General features: G+C 42.6%; 1 protein-coding gene across 6 annotated transcripts; it reads right to left on the bottom strand.

Moving 5' to 3' along the window:
- Window positions 1–219: 219 nt before the first annotated feature.
- On the bottom strand, window positions 220–22301 carry LOC108150748 (active breakpoint cluster region-related protein). Of its 6 annotated transcripts, XM_033399904.1 has the most exons (14): window positions 21934–22055; window positions 20496–21034; window positions 15193–15836; window positions 14483–15125; window positions 14106–14410; window positions 13902–14028; window positions 8341–8361; window positions 3013–3111; window positions 1959–2945; window positions 1486–1869; window positions 1268–1428; window positions 1061–1200; window positions 738–987; window positions 220–677 (listed from the first exon to the last, which is right to left on the bottom strand). In XM_033399904.1, exons 2-14 carry the CDS (start codon window positions 20796–20798, stop codon window positions 491–493), a joined length of 4251 nt encoding a protein of 1416 aa, XP_033255795.1. In that variant the 5' UTR covers window positions 20799–21034; window positions 21934–22055; the 3' UTR covers window positions 220–490. The 6 variants fall into 6 exon arrangements, with proteins under 6 accessions (XP_033255795.1, XP_033255816.1, XP_033255800.1 ...); XM_033399925.1 differs by lacking the exons at window positions 20496–21034; window positions 21934–22055 and adding an exon at window positions 22269–22301; XM_033399909.1 differs by lacking the exon at window positions 8341–8361.

Genomic DNA, 22301 nt, shown 5'->3' with positions numbered 1-22301 from the left:
TATAAGTATATATGTATATAGATATCTTTATAGATATCATATGTACGACGAGTATACAAGCAAGAAGCTACATAAGTAAGCCTTGGTAGTGGGTCAAAGGCAGGGACAGTGACTGTGTTGCTGGTGGAAGAGGAGGTGGTTCAACTTAAGTGTTGGACACTTAAATATGTGCAGTGTATGAGTGTGTGCCTCTCCAGTCACCGCCATTGAGCAGTTGTGTAAATTTGTTCATTCATTAGTAAGTTTCTCTTTTTGAAATCCGTAAATACTTTGACAGCTTCCGCTACCGATTCCTTTTATCCGGTTATATACAATTAGCAGCGCATTTTCATGTGTTTCTGGGATGGATTGGGGTGTGGGGACAGGGCTTGGCGTGTGATTTCGACAAGTGTTTCATGCACGCTTGCTACTGCTATATAAAAAAGCGTGCTAAAAAGCTATATATATATCATCCACTCCAATCCTTTGTATGTCGGGTCCCTGCCTAGTTCTAATTCTTAATGCGCGCCTGCAGAAAGCAATAGAGTATCCCGGCCTGAGCCATCACATCCACAGTGCTGGCCGCCAAGGGATCCTTCTGCTTCACCTGCGTTTGTCCCGGCCTTATAAGGGTGGGCCCAAAGACCATGGCCAGATTGTGCAGGGACATTTTGTTATCGGCCTCCTTTTCGTGGACTCTGCAGGAGGAACAAGATTAGTTGATCCAGATAATAGGGGAGCCCCTAGCGCATCTTTACCTTATCAGATGATCCAGGATCAGAGAGATCGATGCCTTGTTGGCCTGCGGCAGCTCCTCAAACACCTTTAGCAACTCGTTGATGCGTGTAGACTCGTTGTTGTTGCTCAGTGTGCTGAATGTGTCAAAGAAACGCGGATAAAGCTGATCCGTGAACAAGGCTTCGGGGAGTTCGCGCAGGAATGTCTTCAGAATGCCTGTCACCGAGTGGATGTCCACCTCGCGCAGCAGCTGCTCCGCCTCATAGGCATCTATTAGAAGAGGAGCAGAGAAGAATGCTCGGTTCAATCAGGGTTCAATCGGGAATATTAGAGCTTTGCTTACCCGACTCAAAGGCCTTCTTCAGCTTGGACAGATCCGAAGCAGAGCCGCTGACGCGATAACAGCCCACCTCCAACATTCCACGTCGCTCCACCTCCCGTATGCAGGCACTGATGATGAACGGAATGTCGCGTTTCTCGCGTCTTACCGGGGAAGAATAAAGATAAAAACATCAAATGGTCTTCCAGGAGGAAGCAGGCAGAAACCCACTTTAATACTTGACTCATTTTGGCTCCAAAGAGGGCGCCTGGCTTCGTGGTGGCACGGCACAGCTCACCGGGCACGAAACGGAAGCTGCAGGTCAGTTCCAGGGTCTCGCTTAACTTGATTGTGCGTATCTGGGTTGTCTCCTTGAGCCAGTTGTGGCTCAACTGCAGAATAGAAAACAGATTAGTTGAGTGGAAAAGAATTCGATGAAGTCAAGCCACCTTCAGTATGTGTTTGGCTCTCAGCAGAGGCCGGTCTTTCGCCTCGTACAGCAGGATGCGTACATTCTGGCTGCCCTCCAGCTCCAACATAAAGCTCTCATTCCACAGCGGCGTCTGGCTGCGGCAGATCAACTTGGTTGTGGCCTTGCGGAAGTAGTGCCCATACGAATCCACCTCGACGCAAATATAAAGATCCGCCGGCTGCTCGAGCCCGCCCAGGCCCTGGACGGTCATGTGAAGGTCGCCGACGAGAAGGCTTTCGTCGTTGGTGTTGCGCATCAGATACGAACCCATTTCAGTTTTCATGCCCTTCTGCATTGCAACAATGAAGGCGGTGACCTCCAGCGAGTTGATGGTATTGGCTCCGGGCAGATTGCACTTTTGCTGGGGTGCGGAGGGGAGGAGAGGAGGGGAGCAAAGATTAGTCTGCTGCTCAGCCAAAAGTTGCCGCGCACCAGTCAGCAGCCACTCACCTTGAGCGAAGTGATCGAGTCCATCCACTGCGTCCGCTCAAAGTCCGAGCTGAGGAAGAAGGTAACAGTCTTATTGTTGGCCTTGTTCCCCAGGCGCAGAACCAGATTGGGCGTGGCCAGCACCAGCTGCGACTCAAGATCGGCCAGCTTGCGTCGGTACTTGTCGCCGGTGCGCACTCCATTGGCCTCCAGGATGAGCTGGTCGCGCACCGAGCGCAGGTTGCGCTTTACTTGCGAAATGTTCGCGGGACTAGATTCCTTGAGTTCCGCCGCGCTGTCCGCCTCCTCGTATACGGTGATATCCTTGAGTGGTATGAACCACTTGAGCTCGTAGTCAATGCGATCCCTACCCAGGGCCTTGTACTTGGCGCACGCGATCACGTCATTGAAGAGGAAAAGATGCCGCAGCTTGCGATGACCGTCCACCAACTCCACGATGAAGGAGTTGCGAACCATGCGCCTCAGGTTGCGGTTTGACTCCGTAGGCAGCCGCTGGCAGACGTTGAACTGGTTGAGGAACATCTGTATGATCTTTTGGGCCTGCCGCAGCGGCTGGTGGTCCGGATGGTTGGCTGCCGTCTCGCGCAGCAGATCGTTGAAGACCATAGCGTTAATCTGCACCCTGGCTACCGGCTTGTGCAGCAGATCCTCCAGCGTAAGCGACTGCTCCGTCTGCAGGTTTACGACGATCGTCGAGACGATCTTCTTGAATTGCGGGTTGCTGGCGCTACACTTCTTCACAGTTTCAATGGCCTGGCCGTAGTTGTGCAGGAAAGCGCTGTACAGCTCGAACATGTCCGCTAGCCGCTTGAAGGCCTCCCCAATCAGCACATCGCCGCCCTCATGGGACACAATAGTCTTCAAGTCGCCAAGGAAGGCGGTGTGCACATCGTAAAGCTCATCGATCTTGAAAAAAATCGTGTTTTCCTCCTCCTCTTTAATCACAGGCTGTGATGTACCCAGCGTCGCATGGATCGCCTTCTTATACTGCATGCAAATGGAAATATATTATGAATTCCAAATGTTTCCCCCTGAGTTCGGTTCATTCTCTCACCTGCATCATCTTGTTGAGGCACTCCACGTAGATCGTCTCGCTGTGTATGATTGAGCTCAAGATGGATCGAATCTTTGCACCCCGCACATTCCCACACACCTGCGAAAACGAGAAAAATATTTTCAACAAGTTAAAACAGAGCACGATAGAGCGCTGTGGTTTTATAGGTGAATAGGTGGAAATGTTTAGCAGTTCTACCCGTTTCCACCACAAATTACAAATTGGCTCTGCAAAAAATGAGGATATCCCATTCCTGCAAATAAACTGATTATTCGTATGCCCTCTCTGTGATATATTGATCTAAATAAAGAACAACGCACCATGGCTAGACAATTAATAATCCTTAATAATTCATATCGAAATTGTCAAAAATCATTCATCGAAAATTTGAACGAGCTAATCGCACTTTCCTGTCGGGTGGGATGAACTTCTCTCTGATAAAGTATATAAAAAGCGATCGTTTCTTGATTCTAGGCAATGTTTGTACTGAAAATGATAAACTTTTTAATGAATGTCGAAAAATGAAGCTGGAAGAACTTAAACAAGGCTATGAATACAACAGTCCAAGGTGATATGCTGATACGATTTCCATCGCCGTACCATAAAAGAGAGATCTTTTGATTGGTTTCTAGAAGCACAAACGAAGCGGATAATCCTTCTTTAAAATTATAAGAGCTACATATTAGGTCAGGGAGTAGACTTCTTATTTTCCCGGCATTCCTCTATAAGGGCTCGCGCATACTGTAGCTGAAAGTGGAGCTGAAATCGGAGCTGAAAGCTGAGCTGATCTGAGAGATTTTTTCAGACAGAATCTGCCGGCAGGTGCGTACATTTTCGGCTGATCTGATTGCTGAAAGTCATTGCCTCCCTTTGTCTCTCTCCTTAAGTGGCATCAAATGTTAACATTATAATTATTATTATTATATTATTAATTAATTATTACGTCACAGCAAGTACAGTAGCCAAAATTTCGCCTTTAACAATATTTCGCAGCCCATTTTCTTTCACTAAAGAACCAATACACTTAAACAAAATCAGCAATCAGATTTCTGAAAAAACAAACATGCTTGATGGATCAAACTAAGCTGAACTGATTTCATACATATGTATGTGCATAAATACACTCTCCGACACTTGAATACGACACACTAAAATGTACACTTTAGGCACCAATATTTCCGGCACAAGCCAAAGAAAACGGTGAATTTGAATTTTCCTCAAATCTCTATTCAATTTAGCATAAATTAAAAAAAAACGAGGGGGAACGTTGTGAGTTGCTGCGGACACCGCAACTCTACAGTTATACCCGATACTAAGTCAGTATGGCTCTCCTCCGGCAGACGCCGCTAATATTAAACGACACGACAAAGAGTGCGTGCGAGAGAGACAGAAAATCAGTCTGAGCGTGACGTCGGGCACTGCGTAGCCAGTGCACATTAATTTGTTCCTTTTGGCTATAAAAATGATCTGATCTGATCCAGATTCAGCAATTTGATAGATATGGTCAATATATATGATTCTGCGTTTTTAGTTTTCTCGAATCTGCAATATTGTGGATGCAACAGATTTTCGTCCTTTGTGGGGGCGGAAGGGGGTGGGGCGAAATTTTGAGATATACGTTTTATAGTGACATCTTAAAGGAGTGTGTGTACCAAATTTGGTTACTCTAGCCTTAATAGTCTCTGAGATTTGTGGATGCCTCAGACTTTCGTCCTTTGCGGGGGCGGAAGGGGGTCTGGCGAAATTTTGACACAAAACGGTCAAGATCCGATATCACAGGAGTGTGGATACCAAATTTGGTTGCTCTAGCTTTTATGGGTTCTGAGATCCTTGAACTCATATTTTGCAATTGGCAAAACCGACCATGGTTTCATGGTGTGTTAGAGAGAGACAGAGCGAGAAAGAATGAAATTGTTTTCTTGATTCTGGCTATAATAATTATACGATCTAGTTCAGATTTGGCACTCTAGAGCATATAGTCATCTTCTACGATTCTGCGTTTTTAGTTTTCTCGTATCGTCGAAATTGTGGATGCCACAGATTTTCGCTCTTTGTGGGGGCGGAAGTGGGCGGGGCAAAGTTTTGAAATATTCTTGTAGCAGTGACATATCACAGAAGTCTGGATCCAAAACATCGTTACTCTAGCTCTTATAGTCTTTGAGCACTAGGCGCTGAAGGGGACGGACAGACGGACGGACGGACAGACGGACAGACGGACAGACAGACATGGCTCAATCGACTCGTCTATTGATGCTGATCAAGCATATATATACTTTATGGGGTCGGAAACGATTCCTTCTGGACGTTACACACATCCACTTTTACCACAAATCTAATATACCCCAATACTCATTTTGAGTATCGGGTATAAAAATAGTAGCAATATTCATCAAAGTAGATTGAGGAAAAAAATGTAATTGACATAACTCAAATTTCCGTTCTTTCAAAATGCAACACTTGATTACGACATTCACATTGAAAAATTTGTTATTTTGGATGGGGTCGCGACCGGACATCGAAAAAATTCATTAAATATCAATTAGAGTGTCCTTATTATGTGAAAGAAATATGGGTTGTGCCAAGTCCTTTTCAAAGGACGAAAATTCGACAATAAAAGCCTCGAAGGAAGTAGGTCCATCAATAATAAAAATAAGTGATAAAATTGGTAAAACTAGGTGAAGACTCCACACCATAAGGGGCTGTAATTAATAAAAAACACCTCAACTTTGTTGCATACTTGATAAACTCGACTTAATGAAAAATCAACTGGTCCACGCCGTTTTAGGATCTTGCTCACCACAGAATAATAGCGCTCACACTGCTGTGTAAACGATCCAATTTTAATTCTTATTTACTCCTCACTGTACTTCTTTGAGTCCTCATAAATAGAAATAAGAAGCCCTTATGACACTTCAAATTTGAATTTTTGTTCCTTTGAAAATGCTACATAGCGACAGTCTCTACTCCACGCCATATGAATATGCAAAAGTACGGGAGTATTCTAAGTTTTCGTCCGTTGGCTGAGGTTTTTTATTAATTACAGTCCCTTATGGTGTGGAGTCTTCGAAAAAACATGTTTTATTATTTTAGCACTAACTTAAAGTACAGTTTTAGATTTTTAAATCGAGTTTTAGTAGTGTTTTTCAGATGCGGCACGCAGATGAGATCTCATAGAGGTCTCGGAAGTAGAAATTTTGGTTCGGTTTTTTATGTTTTTTGCCATAATGTGACCTGTTCTTTATGAAATCACGCAGAACACACCTAGTTTTACCAATTTTATCACTTATTTTCATTATTGATGGACCTACTTCCTTCGAGGCTTTTATTGTCGAATTTTCGTCATTTGAAAAGGAATTGCCACAACCCATATTTCTTTCTCGCAATAAGGACACTCTAATTAATATTTGAGAATTTGTTCGATGGTCGGTCGCGACAACATCTATAATACAAATTTTTCAATTTTTTAAGAACGGAAATTTGAGTTATGTCAATTAAATTTTTTTCCTCAATCAACTTTGATGAATTTTGCAATTATTATACCCGATACTCAAAATGAGTATTGGGGTATATTAGATTTGTGGTAAAAGTGGATGTGTGTAACGTCCAGAAGGAATCGTTTCCGACCCCATAAAGTATAATATGCTTGATCAGCATCAATAGCCGAGTCGATTGAGCCCTGTCTGTCTGTCCGTCCCCTTCAGCGCCTAGTGCTCAAAGACTATGAGCTAGAGCAACGATGTTTTGGATCCAGACTTCTGTGATATGTCACTGCTACAAAAATATTTCAAAACTTCGCCCCGCCCACTTCCGCCCCCACAAAGGACGAAAATCTGTGGCATCCACAATTTTAAAGATATGAGAAAACCAAAAACGTAGAATTGTAGAGAATGACCATATCTTTAAGACTGCGGAATCTGAATTGGATCGTATTATTATTATAGCCAGCATCAAGAAAACAATTTCATTTTTTCTCGCCCTGTCTCTCTCTAACACACACGTAGCATAGGCGGCTTTGCTTAGAGTAAAACATTAGCGCCTAGATCTCAGAGACTACAAAATCTAGAGCAACCAAATTTGGTATCTACACTCCTAATATATCGGACCGAGACGAGTTTGTTTCAAAATTTCGCCACACCCCCTTCCGCCCCCGCAAAGGACGAAAATCTGGGGATATTCAAAAATCTCAGAGACTATTAAGGCTAGAGTAACCAAATTTGGTATCCGCACTCCTGTTAGATCTTACTATAAAACGTGTATCTCAAAATTTCGCCCCACCCCCTTCCGCCCACACAAAGGACGAAAATCTGTTGCATCCACAATATTGCACATTCGAGAAAACTAAAAACGCAGAATCATAAATAACGACCATATCTATCAGATTGCTGAATCTGGATCAGATCGGATCGTTTTTGTAGCCAAAAGCAAGAAATCAATTTGCAGTGGCCGCGCAGCGCCCGACGTCACGCTCAGACTGATTTTCTGTCTCTCTCGCACGCACTCTTTGTCGTGTCGTTTAATATTAGCGGCGTCTGCCGGAGGAGAGCCACACTGACTTAGTATCGGGTATAACCGTACAGTTGCGGTGTCCGCAGCAACTCACAACGTTCCCCCTCGTTTTTTTTTTAATTTATGCTAAATTGAATAGAGATTTGAGGAAAATTTAAATTCACCGTTTTCTTTGGCTTGTGCCGGAAATATTGGTGCCTAAAGTGTACATTCAAGTGTCGGGGAGTGTATATACACATGTTCACATCACATGGACAATACGAATCTTCGTCTCATTGCAGGTGTTTTAACATACATGCTAAACATGAAACAAGCAAACGGACAAACCAAACCATAGGGGAATCAACTAAATAATAGTGAGGAGTAAAAAAGCTGCGAAATGGACAGAGATGACAGTGGGACAGATGGGACAGTGATTACAACGAGACTAGCACGATAATGGGGGTAAAAGAGGGTGCATATAGTTTATACAATAATGATGAACATACAATTTTGACGACTATAACGATTCGTTCGAGTGTGATTAACAAGAATATAAACTGAAACAGAAACGAGGACAGGGTTCGACCGATATAACACACGGTAATGACACGCAGTGCTAGGCTGGGGATTGGGGGTGGTTGAGCAAACTCATTGAGAAGCTAAAGCTGTACATGTACATCATATACAGATACATATATATACACATAAGAATACAAATATTACATGTACGGGAAAAGATGATGCAGTAGATAGATGTTCGATAATGAAAACTGTCGAATCACTGCACTGATCATACAGAAAAGGGTTCAAGTTAAGATTAAAACTGGATCCAGTACTCACGAGTATCGCTGAAACTAAGTTCTGTTGGGAAAAGAGAACAAAAGAGAGTGAAGATAAAAAAAACAAAAACTCTTGGTTAGTACATTATTAGTTCACAAATTTTATAGTTAAATATACAAATACAGGTTATACATGTAATGGGCAGAATGTATGTATGACGTGTATTTAAAATTAGATATACTTAAAATGTCATTGTCCTTATACTTTTTGACGATTGTTTGAACCCACTTTTATGTCGTACAACCAAAGGGATAAGAGAAAGACAATACAATATGTAGTAAGATTACTCATCGCCTAACAAATTTGCTGTACTGCCTGACTCCACAGTTGACTCCAGGCTCTCTGGAAATTTTGTTTAAAAGCCAGAAAGAACGAGGGGGAACGTTGTGAGTTGCTGCGGACACCGCAACTCTACATTTATACCCGATACTTAGTCAGTATGGCTCTCCTCCTGCAGACGCCGCTAATATTAAACGACACGACAAAGAGTGCGTGCGATATAGACAGAAAATCAGTCTGAGCGTGACGTCGGGAGCTGCGTAGCCAGTGCAAATTGATTTGTTCCTTTTGTCTATAAAAATGATCTGATCCAGATTCAGCAACCGGATAGATATGGTCATTATCTATGATTCTGCGTTTTTAGTTTTCTCATATCCTCAATATTGTGGATGCAACAGATTTTCGTCCTTTGTGGGGGCGGAAGGGGGTGGGGCGAAATTTTGAGATATACGTTTTATAGTGACATCTTAAAGGAGTGTGTGTACCAAATTTGGTTACTCTAGCGTTAATAGTCTTTGAGATTTGTGAATATCCCCAGATTTTCGTCCTTTGCGGGGGTGGAAGGGGGTGTGGCGAAATTTTGAAACAAACTCGTCTCGGTTCGATATCTTAGGAGTATGGATACCAAATTTGGTTGCTCTAGCTTTTATAGTCTCTGAGATCTAGGCGCTAATGTTTTATTCTAAGCAAAGCCGGCTATGCTACGTGTGTGTTAGAGAGAGACAGGGCGAGAAAAAATGAAATTGTTTTCTTGATGCTGGCTATAATAATAATACGATCCAATTCAGATTCTGCAGTCTAAAAGATATAGTCATTCTCTACGATTCTGCGTTTTTGGTTTTATCGTATCTTTAAAAAATTGGATGCCACAGATGTTCGTCCTTTGTGGGGGCGGAAGTGGGCGGGGCGAAGTTTTGAAATATTTTTGTAGCAGTGACATATCACAGAAGTCTGGATCCAAAACATCGTTGCTCTAGCTCTTATAGTCTTTGAGCACTAGGCGCTGAAGGGGACGGACAGACAGACAGGGCTCAATCGACTCGGCTATTGATGCTGATCAAGAATATATATACTTTATGGGGTCGGAAACGATTCCTTCTGGACGTTACACACATCCACTTTTACCACAAATCTAATATACCCCAATACTCATTTTGAGAATCGGGTATAAAAAGAGATTAAGATTTTTACTGTATGTGTGCACATGACTAACATTCATTTTAGGTCTGACTGCGCTGTCGCATTTATTACTTTAGAATTCATTAGAGATTATGACACTATGTGTGCACAGCAATCGATTTGCCAACAATTTTTAAGATCTTAAATATTAAATTAAATATGAATTTCGAGAGTATAATTTTATTTTATTTAACCAGTGAATCGCAAAAGGATTTTCGAAATGTTAAGAAATTTTTTCGATTCGAAAATCGGCTGCAAGCTCATTCTATTTTTTAATCCGTACGTTCCCTCTACTTCGTGCGAGCGAGACGTCGCGGATTTCACGATCCCAAAAACCTAACTGCATATGACTATGTAAAAGCATAAGCGTTACTCATCTTACTATTTATGTATATTGTCTTTAAATGAACAGTCTGTGTTAAATGAAAAAATACCAGCAGACTTTATGATCATTATCGAAGAAGAATTAGTATTTATTATTCCAGTACTGGACCATTTTCAACTATGATTGTTTTGTACTTAAATTATTCCTGTTGACCCTGTTTGAACAAAAACAGAATATACATTTTGTCGTTAAGGAAATTTGAATTAAAGCGAACTAATTTTAAAGAAATACCATTGGTTATTTCAGCTAAGGAAAATGACAAATATGTACATGTGTACTCCCAGCAACAAAAGAAATATCCGAACTCTGAAATTTTATGCATTTCTGAATTCTCCAGCATGAGAAGTCCCCAAATGTTATCCGATTTGTTGAATTTTTATTTTTTTTGTCGCTTACTCGATCTCAAACAAATGTTTATACCAATTTGTTTTTGTATCATAGGCATATACAGTGGCGTTGAAAAAAATAGCACCAGTAGGGACGACCGTCTTTATTCCTTCAAAACAAGACCACTGTCCAAAAAGTTGCTGGACTTTACTGTAATATAATGTAGCTTTATATGTCTCCTCTCTGAGAGAAGTGTGCTTACTCTCTCAATTCTAACGGTTCTTATAACTTTAGGCAATTTTGCGAAAGGGGAGCGAATTCAAAATCGGTGGCTTTAGGTGATTGTGACAAGAAAGTTACAAAATTTAAGTAGTTATGGGTCTTGGAAAGCACTAAAGTGAAGAAAAAAGCCAAAGGATCAAATCTTTCATTTCAGAAAACAGGACCTATCCTAAGGTGGGGCAAATTGTCGGTTCTTCAAAAGAAATGATTAGCAATGCTTTGAAATATGTTTCCTACAAGAAACACGTGGAAGAAAGGCCGCGATATCCCCATTTCTGGTAAAACTACTGGTTCGTTCGAGAGCAAGGAGGACCCATTTAAGTCGGCCACAGAGCTAAAGCAAGGATGTTTACAAGAACGTAAAATGAGTACTCGTAGTCCGAGGAAATTTACACTTTTCATGGGAAGGCATAGGGCAAAAAAGTTTGGTATGCAAATAGCACTAAAGTTGGGCCAAAGAAAAATGGAGAAACATCCTGTGGTCCGACTAAATCCAAAATTTATTTTTTGGTGTAAAAGGGTCTTGTTATCGGGTGAAACGACTACCGAATGCAGAATAAACCCCCTGACTCACATGTAAATTCATTAGACATAGAAAGGCAAGCAAAATCGTATGGGCATGATTTTGGTACTAGGCAGGTGATCCAATACATGGCACAAACCCATGATGGATCAACATGTCTATATCAATATCAAAGAAACAGTGATTCTGCTTTATGCAGAATACGAAATAGAATTGTTTTGTGTCTTCCAGCAGAAAAATGACCCAAAACGAACCAGAAAGAAATCTCGAAAGTGGTTCGAGCACAATTCACTTAGTGCAATGGATTGGCCTGTTCAGTCTCCAGACATGAACCCCATTGATAATATTTTGGGTTAAGTTAAAAAATATGTTTCTAATGCGGAACCAAAGAATAATAAATATCTTTGGGGTATCTGCATGGTTCGTGGATCAATATCCCAATGGAAAGATGCGAAAATTATGTGAGCTTTAATGCCAATATGTTGAGCTGCTGTTGTTGCTGCCAAAGGTTTTAAAACAAAATGCCAACCTTTGAATACAACTAAAGTAGCATATTTTACCAAATCATGCGGAAAGTTTCTTTGTATTTTATAGTTTTTTGATTTCTTTGCAAATTGGTGCTATTTTTGTTGGTGCCCAAATTTGTGATATAAAATCTTTTCAAATATTTTCATTGGGAGTTTTCAAATCGTACCAGTGCTCTGGGATACGATAAATTATACCTTAAAGTTTACATTTTAGTCTTAACAACGTTCATTAGAACCATTGCTTAAGCAAAATCCGTCAATATAGACACATTAGTCCCCTGGTGCTATTTTTCGGCGCAGCTGTACATACAAACTTAGAAAAAAATTATTTTTAAAATCACACTTTTGTAACGCTCTTTCGGTAATTTTGACCCAACGGAACCCAAAAATAATATTAAAATAGAAAAACAATTTTTAACAACCAAAACTAAATTTGTCCCAATAAGTTAATTTGTTTCTTGTAAACTAATAACCTGGGGGTCGGTTTAAAAGTTAGAGAATTTCCGAATATTTCTGCATTGTCAGCGTAAAGCATTCGCTAAAATTAAAATTGACTAGGTAATTATGATTAAGAGTATGGTGAATGCAAAAAAGTATGAAAATATTATTCGCAGTGGAGTTGTGTCCAGTATTAAAAGAGGGGGAACGTTGTGAGTTGCTGCTGCAATACATAGTTATGGCTCTCCTCCGGTAGAAGACGCGTACATTGAGCGACAACAAGTGTGTGCGGGAGTGACAGAAATTCAATCTGAAAGTGTCGTAGGGCGATGCGTAGCCACTGCAAATTTATTTGTTCCGTTTGGCTATAATAATTATCCGATCTGATCCAGATTCAGCAACCGGATAGATATGGTCATTCTCTATAATTGTGCGTTTTTAATTTTCTCTTTTCGATCAAAATTGTGGATACCACAGATTTTTCGTTATTTGTTGGTTGGAAGAATGTGTGGCGAAATTTCGAAATACACTTGTGCATGTTCGATATTACAGCAGTGTGGATGCTAAATTTGGTTGCTCTAGCACTTATAGTCTCTGAGATCTAGGCGCTCACTTTTAGCGATAGGCAAAGCTGACCATGAAACGTGTGTGTTAGAGAGAGACAGAGCGAGATGGAATACAATTGTTATCTTCATTTTGGCTATAATAATGATACGATCTGGTTCAGATTCTGCAGTCTAGAAGATATTGCCATTTTTTACGATTCTGTGTTTTTGGTTTTTTCGTATCTTTGAAATTGTGGATGCCACAGATTTTCGTTCTTTTTGAGGGCGGAAGGGGCGCGGCGATGTTTTGAAATACACTTGTAACAGTGACATATCACAGAAGTCTGGATACAAAATTGCATTGCTCTAGCTCTTATAGTCTTTGAGCACTAGGCTCTCATAGGGACGGACAGACGATGGTGATCAAGAATTATATACTTAATGGGGTCGGAAACGCTTCCTTCTGGACGTTATACAAATCCATTTTCACCACAAATCTAACTCATTTTGAGGACGATTCTGCACTTTGTCATCGAGCGTGCTCTTTAAGTGATTCTTTGACTATTTTTCAACCACACATAAACTTTTTGAAGCCGGAATTATACATTAAGTGCCTAGATTGGCCATCTAACAGCCCCGACAGGCCCTTATGACTGCCAAAATAAGAAAGCGGAAGCCAAAAACTATGGTTGAGTTAAGGAATATTATAGAAGTTTGGTTTGAGGATACTTAGGCTCGATTCGATGTCCAATAGCGACAAATGTGTAATCGTATATAAATTCCACACAGAAAATTATATTCGTTAGACTCGATAGAGTAAACGCAAATATGGAAAAATATCGGACTAACTAAGAGAACATCCCAGCGACATGAATTTTCTACTTTATTAACGATGAAGAAGTATAGAAAGTTTTTAGTCATCAGGTTACATCAACCATCGTTTCGTTTGGGGCTTCTCCGCTTGGAGCGCAACGTGTTGCATTGGTTCGGATTGGAATGGGGCTGGGGCTTGGGCTAATGGTGCAGCCAGGGATTGGGGATGGGAAAAAGAGTGAATTCATCCGTGAACAACAAACCTTGCGCAGTGCACCTGGCGTGGTTTGTGATGTGGGCTGCTCGTCGTGTGAAATGGTGCGTAGTATGGGCGGCCCCTCGTACTCGCCATCGCTGTCCAGTGAACTGGAGCGGGTTTCATTGCTCTGTCTGCACAAAGAAGGAGAATATGAGTCAATATCTTCGGGCCTCAAACCGCAGAAGGAAACTTTAAAGCAGGCACTCACTGAAGAAAGTAATCGATGTTCACATAGTTGGAGGTACGACCAGGAGATTCGGGATCCACCACACTCGTCTGACTGCTCAAGACCTGGGCCATGGGCAAGGTGCTGCTGCCAGGCGTAGACAGGTCGTCACGACTCGACGAGGACCCGGTGCGACCGGGCTTGATGAAAACGTACTCTCCGTCGCCATTATCTAGTGGAACGCTGTCATAGTATGGTTCGTGGTCCGCCGGCGACTGATGGGCCCCCGGCGCCGGCGCCTTGGCACTCTCCGAGCTCAGCGAGGACACGCTCTCATAGCTCTTGATCTGTGGAGAGATTTCACATCGTGTAAATAAAGATTTGATATGGTCGGTCTGGTCAATCTGACAGACACTTACAACTTCCGATATGCCTTGTGATGTTAGTGATTCCTTAGAGCCAACACTGCATTGATTCGCTCCTCCTCCGTCGCTGGCCTGCAGGGAGCTGCGCGACTTCTTCTCGAGGCTGCTCGTGGAGCTGCTGTCGGCCACCGCCAGTTTCGCCATTTGGTTTAGGCTGCGTGTCGGCGACGCGCCTACTGTTCCCGCTCCAGTGCGTCCCGGATTTAGAGTTCTTCCTGGCGTGGACGAGGTACGCCCAAGGCTGCTACATCCACCGCTGACGGAGCCAAAAGATGCCTCACTACGCTTGGCATGCTCCAGGCTGTCCATCTTGCCAACCATTTTACGGCCCAGCTCCTCCATCAGCTCCGGGTTGGTGACGAACTTCCCCAGCTCCGGCGTGGTCTTCCTGTTGGTCACGTACTTGGCGTCCAGGTTCTCCGACGACTTCTTCCTGAGGATGTCCGAGGGTTTGATGTTGCGCTCCAGTGAGTTGCCCGGACTGTCCGAGGAGAGACTGCCGCCAGAGCTGCTGGGCGGGGCGATGGTGCTACCCACATATGCCGGCGTCTCCTGCTTCGGCGACGACGACAGCTGGTGATACTGCTGGCTGGGAATGATGGGCGGCTCTACGCGTCGAATATTCTTTGGAGGAGGTCTGCCGGGAAAGGATCAAAGAAGACGATATTGGTCAGTAGTCCATTGAAGGCACCTCGCACACTCACCTGGGTGGCATTTTCTTCTTGGCTTCCACATGACCCGCATACGAAGTCGATGATGGCGACAGGGGCGGAGCCGAGGGCTCTGCGCCCAGTCCAGCTCCTCCTCCCGCATAGCGGGAAAATGTAGATGGTGGTGTCGGCTGCTGTTGCTGCTGCTGGTCGTTGGCTGAAGACATGGTTGCCTCATCGCCCTCTTTGTCTTTGGCCTCCTTGACCTGAATGACAGTTATGTACTGCGATGTGGACTTGCGTAACGGCAGCCTCGCGGATGACTCCCGCTCCGCCTCAACGCCCTCCAGTGGCTGTGGTTTGATTGACGCCGCCAGCTCCGTGATGCATTGCTGCAGGGCTCCATTGGCATCCTTCTCGTTACCGCTGTCTTTGTCTCTATCCTCCCGCTCGAAGTTGTGCTCCACACCGTGTTTTCCGCCCGCGGACGGGGCCGAGTTCAACCCACTGCTTCCTGACCCCTTTCCACTCCCATTTCCTACTATTCCCCCACCCGCATTTCCACCTGCCCTACAGCTGCTGCCAGCGGCATTCGATGTGTGAGTGTATTTGTTATCTGTGTTGAGCGAGAGCCGATCCTTGTCTTTGCTCCCAGCCACCGCCAACGACGATGACTCGCGCAGATTTAAGCTAGATTTCTGTAAAAGAAGAGGGGAAAAGTGTGAGTGTACATAAGATTAAGGGGATCTATTATATATGTATGTACATTAGGGTGAAGTAAATATTTGTGGTTTTTTTTTTGTACGTTAATCGATCATTAACAATCCAAAATGTATTTGTGCAAAATTTCAACTTTTTATAAAAATAAGGTTCCGAAATAGCTTTTAATATTTTTACTCAAAATGAGTATAGGGGTGTATTAGATTTGTGGTGAAATGTGTGTAACGTCCAGAAGGAAGCGTTTCCGACCCCATAAAGTATATATATTCTTGATCAGCATCAATAGCCGAGTCGATTGAGCCCTGTCTGTCTGTCCGTCCCTATCAGTGCCTTGTGCTCAAAGACTACAAGAGCTAGAGCAACGATATTTTATACTCAGACTTCTGTGATATGTCACTGTTACAAGTGTATTTCAAAACATCGCCGCGCCCCCTTCCGCCCTCAAAAAGAACGAAAATCTGTGGCATCCACAATTTCAAAGATACGAAAAAACCAAAAACACAGAATCGTAAAAAATGGCAATATCTTCTAGACTGCAGAATCTGAACCAGATCGTATCATTATTATAGCCAAAATGAAGATAACAATTGTATTCCATCTCGCTCTGTCTCTCTCTAACACACACGTTTCATGGTCAGCTTTGCCTATCGCTAAAAGTGAGCGCCTAGATCTCAGAGACTATAAGTGCTAGAGCAACCAAATTTAGCATCCACACTGCTGTAATATCGAACATGCACAAGTGTATTTCGAAATTTCGCCCCACATTCTTCCAACCCACAAATAACGAAAAATCTGTGGTATCCACAATTTTGATCGAAAAGAGAAAATTAAAAACGCACAATCATAGAGAATGACCATATCTATCCGGTTGCTGAATCTGGATCAGATCGGATCATTATTATAGCCAAAAGGAAAAAAATCAATTTTCGGTCGCTACGCAACGCCCGACGACGCGTTCAGACTGATTTTCTGTCTCTCTCGCACACACTTTTTGTCGCTCAATGTACGCGCCGGGGGAGAGCCATACTGACTATGTATCGGGTAGAAATGTAGGGTTGCGGTCGCAGCAGCACCTCACAACGTTCCTCCTCGTTTTTTTATTTTATTTATTTAAATGCCCTAAAAATGGGCTCATTAAAGCCATAATTGGTCCGGTGGAGATCAAATGCAAAGGGTGCATGGGTCCTTAGGCTCCTGGCAGGCGCTCTAAAGCTAATACTACTAAGCAGGTCAGGATCGTCCACTAGAATGTCATAAATAAACATCTGAGCCGCAATGGTACTTCGATCCTCGAGAGAAGAGAGATGCACGAGGACGAGACTTAGCCTCGTATATGGGTCCCTGAACTGGGATGAATTGCGCTTAAAATAGCCAAACATAGCATAGGCTTTTGGCAATATAAGATTCAGATAATTAGCAAAATGAAATCTTGAGTCGAATAAGACCCCTAGGTCATGTATCTCCGTCTGCTTTAAGAGAGGATTGCCATCTATAGAGTATGAGGCCAGAACATTGAAGATACACTTGCTAAAGGAAACAAAGCAGCATTTGCTAACGTTGAGAGGGAGCGAATTAAGTCTGCACCAACGAGCAACTCTATCCAGGTCGCGCTGAAGAAGGATACTGTCTCCTAAGGTTTTGATCGATCGGAAGATTTTAAGCATAAAGCATCAGCATAAAGCAGATGCTCAGAAGCTTGAATGCTGAGAGATATGTCGTTGATAAAAATTGAGAGAGTTTTCTCGAAAGTACATGCATATGTACATATGTATATATGTACCTAGCTTAATTAAAAATTAATTGAATACAGCATTTTGATTTCCAACAGAGGCACAAGGGGAAAGTGGTATACTTGACCCAAACTCCGAATTCCAATTCCCCTATTTCAGGAAGGTGTCTAATCTAAAAGGAAACACCAGCCAAACCATTTACGGCAATACACTTCAGCACACACTTCCCTCTAGCTCCCGCAGACACAACTACTTTGACACAAAATTTCTTTTTGTAGATTACCGGCACGTAACGCATTATTTATATATAATTCCAAAATTTGCTGGCTTTGAAAAAAGTGAAAACTACAAAAACTAGCACAAAGAAAAAGAGAGAAAAGTAAAGTAAATGGACACACAAGCCACTGTAAATAGAAATGAATAAAGAGAGCAGACACAAAAAGACTAGCAGATAGACAGACAAACGCGTTTATTACCAACGTGGAAAATTGCCAAGGCAAGGCAGAAGGGAGTGGGTGTGGGAGTGGGTGTGGGAGTGGTTGTGGCGTGGTCTATCAGAGTGATAGATGAATGGATGGATTGAATATGACAACAAAGCGAAGCGATGAAGAAAGCGTGCACAAATCTTCTAAGTCCCTCAAGGAAGGTCGAAGGCTACTCTTTGGGCTCTCCAGTTGAATGTACCAGCTTCTACAGAAGTGGTTTGGTTCGATAATGCACGAAGTTATCCCAATATTAAATTGACATTAGCGTGACTTTGATTTAGTTCAATGCATTAGTTCCATAACAAACAAAACGGGACTTTCATGGAGTAGTTGAGCTCTAGCCTCCCCAGTGTCTCTTGCAGCTGATTACAATCAGCTGACTCGATCTTTCTCTCTCTCTCTCTGAGGAACAGGTGTTGTTATTCGCTTGAGTTGTTGAGTCAACTGCTCTTGGCTCTCTCACCCCCGCGTATTGATAGTTTTAACTTATCGAGAGAAGAAGCGACAGATTTTGTATGCTTGAGCTAAGAACGACGCACACCATCAGATTCACGCCTTTTCGAACTGCTTTTCGCTCCCGCTATCTATATGTACATATACACATGTACATGTGTGGATGTTTTTCAAGTGCCGTTTGCCTAAACGCATTTTTAGCCGCTTTCTGATATTGCCTACTTATTCTTGGGAATAAGTACACGTACACGCACACGTCGACTCATGGACGGCCAGAGTTGTGTGGTGTGTGTGGTGAGGTTGTTTTATGGTATATTTGCGATAAGTTTATTGATTTCAACTTGTGATAATACAAAGAAAAACCGTTTTTTATTTGTAGTTTTTTCAGTGATTACGCACCCCTCTGGACCATAATTTGAATTTCTCCTTAAAGGAAGCCATGTTCCTTCAGCGCCACTGTGTGGACGCACTGTGGTTTTTTTTTTTTACTTTCTCCTTCTCTCTCTCTCTTTTATTGTTTCAGAAGTGCAAGATGAACAATAAGCCGAATGTTGGAGCGAGAACTAGGAGAAGCACTACACTGCACTGCACCGATTGATAGCCTCGAGACACACTCCGCCCTGCAGAACCGTCAAAAAGCAACGCACGCAAGAACAACAACTAAGGAGAGCGACGACTATGACTAAGGCGGATGACTATGACTACGACCACGACGACGTTGACCACGAAATTTGAGTCAACCGAACACGTTACTGGAACGGTACCAGAAACCGAAGGCGGGAGCTCAACGGCTGCCGAGGCTGACGCAAAAAATTAATTATTAATTTACGTAATTGTTGGGCCGTTGGTGTTTTTCGCGGATAGCACAGGTGTTTTTTCCGCTTTTGTTCCCACTTTTAGCCGCAGTTTTGGAAATTGGCCTCTGTTCTTCTCAGAAAGATTCACTTCGGATGCGCAATGTAATGACACGTTAAGAACGGACCAGAATTCCGTTTGGCTCGTGCCCGTTGCTGCTATTCACCAAAACTGCTTTCGACGACGACAATGACAGCACCATCGCCACCAGCAGCTGCGACAGCGATGGAACAGAGTCCGTAGTCGGCAAGCGACACGCAAAAAAAAAACACACATACACGCGTGCACGGACAAATATGCCCAGTGAGAGGGAATTGGTATGCGAAGATAACGGACAAAAATGGCAGATATCGAAGTGGTAGTACCCATGGGGATTTGTATGCACATACAGAGATAGACGTATTGAAAGGGGACGCCACAGACAGAGACAGAGCCCTCGAACTACATAAGGTAAAGGCAGAAGAAGTTCTAGAAGTTCACTTAAGATCTGAACTAGTTCTAAAAATGGGAATTTGGCAGTAGAATATATGAAGTATGAAGTTATGTATGTTTCCACTCTAGAACGGATTGCTTAAGGAAGATAGGAATAGGTTATTTAAACTAATCGTAGTTTTCGATTCAAATATTTGAACCCCACTAGATCAAAATCGAATTATTATTCCACATGTAGTCATTACAGTAACGATCGATCTGAATTGTTCAATCCTTTCAATTTTTCAAACAAATGTTCTTCCACTCGTTAATTTTTACTAGTTCCGCTCAATTTCGATAGCTGCCGGGTACGATAGATGTTTCATTCTGTCTTGATTCTGCCCATCGACACCATGACAAGGGGCCCTACATATGTACATATATAGATGTATATATATACAAGCTAAATTGATTGCGCTGCTTCTTTCTCTTCCTCTTCCTATCATAGTGATAAGCAGGCAATGACATTTGCAAAAGAAATGGACAACGCAGCTGGCAGCAACCTACGCGTTACTTCTGAGGGCCTGCTATCAGTCTCGCCTTACTCTTCGACCAGTTAAAAAGGAGTTCCTATATATGTATGTATGTACATATATGCACGTTTGAATATAGTTGGTACAAAAATACATATGAATATACTTACGAACTCTTTTTCCACGGCAGCTGCAGATGTGGTTGCGCCATTACTACTACTCTCACTCCCGCTGGCCGCCTCGAATAGCGCCGTTGGATCTCCGCCTGAGGCGCGATACTTTTCTACATCGGAGAGCAACCGTTCCAGATACTCCACATAAAGCGTCTCCTGTTCGAGCTCCTTGCTCAGTTCGGCGATCTTGAGACGATGCCGCTCAAGGGAGGCGCGTACATCCTGTTCCCAGGCATCCGAGAGTGTGCTCTGTGGGAATCGTTGCATCCACAAACGTTGGAAATCATCGAAGACGCTCATGACGCTGACTTTTCCACTCCCCCTGCCCCTTAGTTGGGCTTCTTTTGTTATAGATGCTTCACTTCGTGTTTTTGGCGGCTGATGCTTGCGATGCTGATGCTGCTACTGCTGCTTCTGGCACTTACTCAAAGATGATGATGTCGATGACCACGTTGATTATTATGTTAATTATGACGAAGTGGGCGAGGCTGGTTTTTATGTAACAAGCACCAGTTGTGCGTTGTCACCTTGGCTGCCTGCAAAATTACATTTGTACATGCATGTATGTATGCATGTTGATATATGTATGAAAGAGTTAAGGATAGTATAGTATGAGTGTGTGGGCGGTGGAACGTCACAAATCTTAGTCCATTGAGTGTATCCTTGCGTGTGGGCAGCCACAACATTTTACCCCATTCTTTCCCCTCCTCCTCACTAGGATGCAAATTATGCCAGTTTTTTGGTACTGAAACCACAAAAATATTGATGTTTTTTTAAGAAGTGTCTTCGAACCGGTTTGGTGCCCTGCTCTATCCTGCACTTGTATTAGTGTGTGGTCCCGTTTGTTGTTGCCCTTTTGAGTTCATTCGAATTTGATGTTGCTGTTCCTTTTTTCTGCTCATCTTCATTGTTTTTGTTTCTTTCTTACTTGTAGCCAAGGCCAAAAGTGATTTTGCTCCAGGGTGCGATAATGGAGGCGCAGACGCAATGATTTCTATTGAACTTTTCACATTTAAACTATGAAGACAGCAGAAACATTAAGACAGAGAGAGTAGCTACCACACATGGACTTCTTACTCTTCCTGCTTAAGAAAGTCAGTGGGCGTTGCAGCTGAGGTGCAGCATAATGGCGCCAGCGTCGCTGCTGCTGCTGCTGCCCTACCACACACAATCACACAAATGCATGCACGCACACTATTCACAAAGGTTTCCTTTTTGATAAGTAGAGAGGGGCAACTATGTTAAGGATTTGTCACAAAACTAAAAAAAAAAAACAACTATATTTCACACTTTTGCACACACACACATTCAGACTACAACGACGCCGCTTCGGTGGAAAAGCAGAAATACAGACAACACATTTGCATATGTGCAGCGTGTTCTGTGCGACTGCTCTAGTGTGTGTAAAACTCGGCTTTGGATTTTTTAAACTCACGTTTCATTTTTTGTTGAACTATTTGCACTTAATCTTTGTACAACGGTTTTGTTTTTTTTTCTCGGCACACGCAATAATTCACTTTCACATTTAATATTTTATATATATGTACATTTACATTTACATATACATAATATACATACATTTACACATATATATATTATGTGAATATATTTTTGCAGATTTGACAAATAGTGCTGGCTCGCTCATTAATGAACTAACAAAAAAGAACTATTCACTGCAGTGAACGAACTGATTAAGTTCACCTTAACCCACCATGAAAAAACATCTATTTAAACAGGTGAACAACTTGAGTTAAGCCACAATAAACATACCTGTTTGTAAATTCTCATTTTAGATCCTTCTTA

The sequence above is a fragment of the Drosophila miranda genome, chromosome XL (genome assembly GCF_003369915.1).
Source record: "Drosophila miranda strain MSH22 chromosome XL, D.miranda_PacBio2.1, whole genome shotgun sequence".
NCBI lineage: Eukaryota > Metazoa > Arthropoda > Insecta > Diptera > Drosophilidae > Drosophila > Drosophila miranda.
Note: the sequence above shows the minus strand (reverse complement) of the source record. Positions and strands in the feature narration are given on the sequence as shown.

Coding starts and splice junctions, on each gene's coding strand:
- LOC108150748 (XM_033399904.1), bottom strand. CDS start 20,798: ATGAGCGTCTTCGATGATTTCCAACGTTTGTGGATGCAACGATTCCCA. Junction 15,837..20,495: donor CTGCCGTGGAAAAAGAGTTC/GTAAGTATATTC, acceptor CTTCTTTTACAG/AAATCTAGCTTAAATCTGCG. Junction 678..737: donor ATCCTGGATCATCTGATAAG/GTAAAGATGCGC, acceptor TTCCTCCTGCAG/AGTCCACGAAAAGGAGGCCG.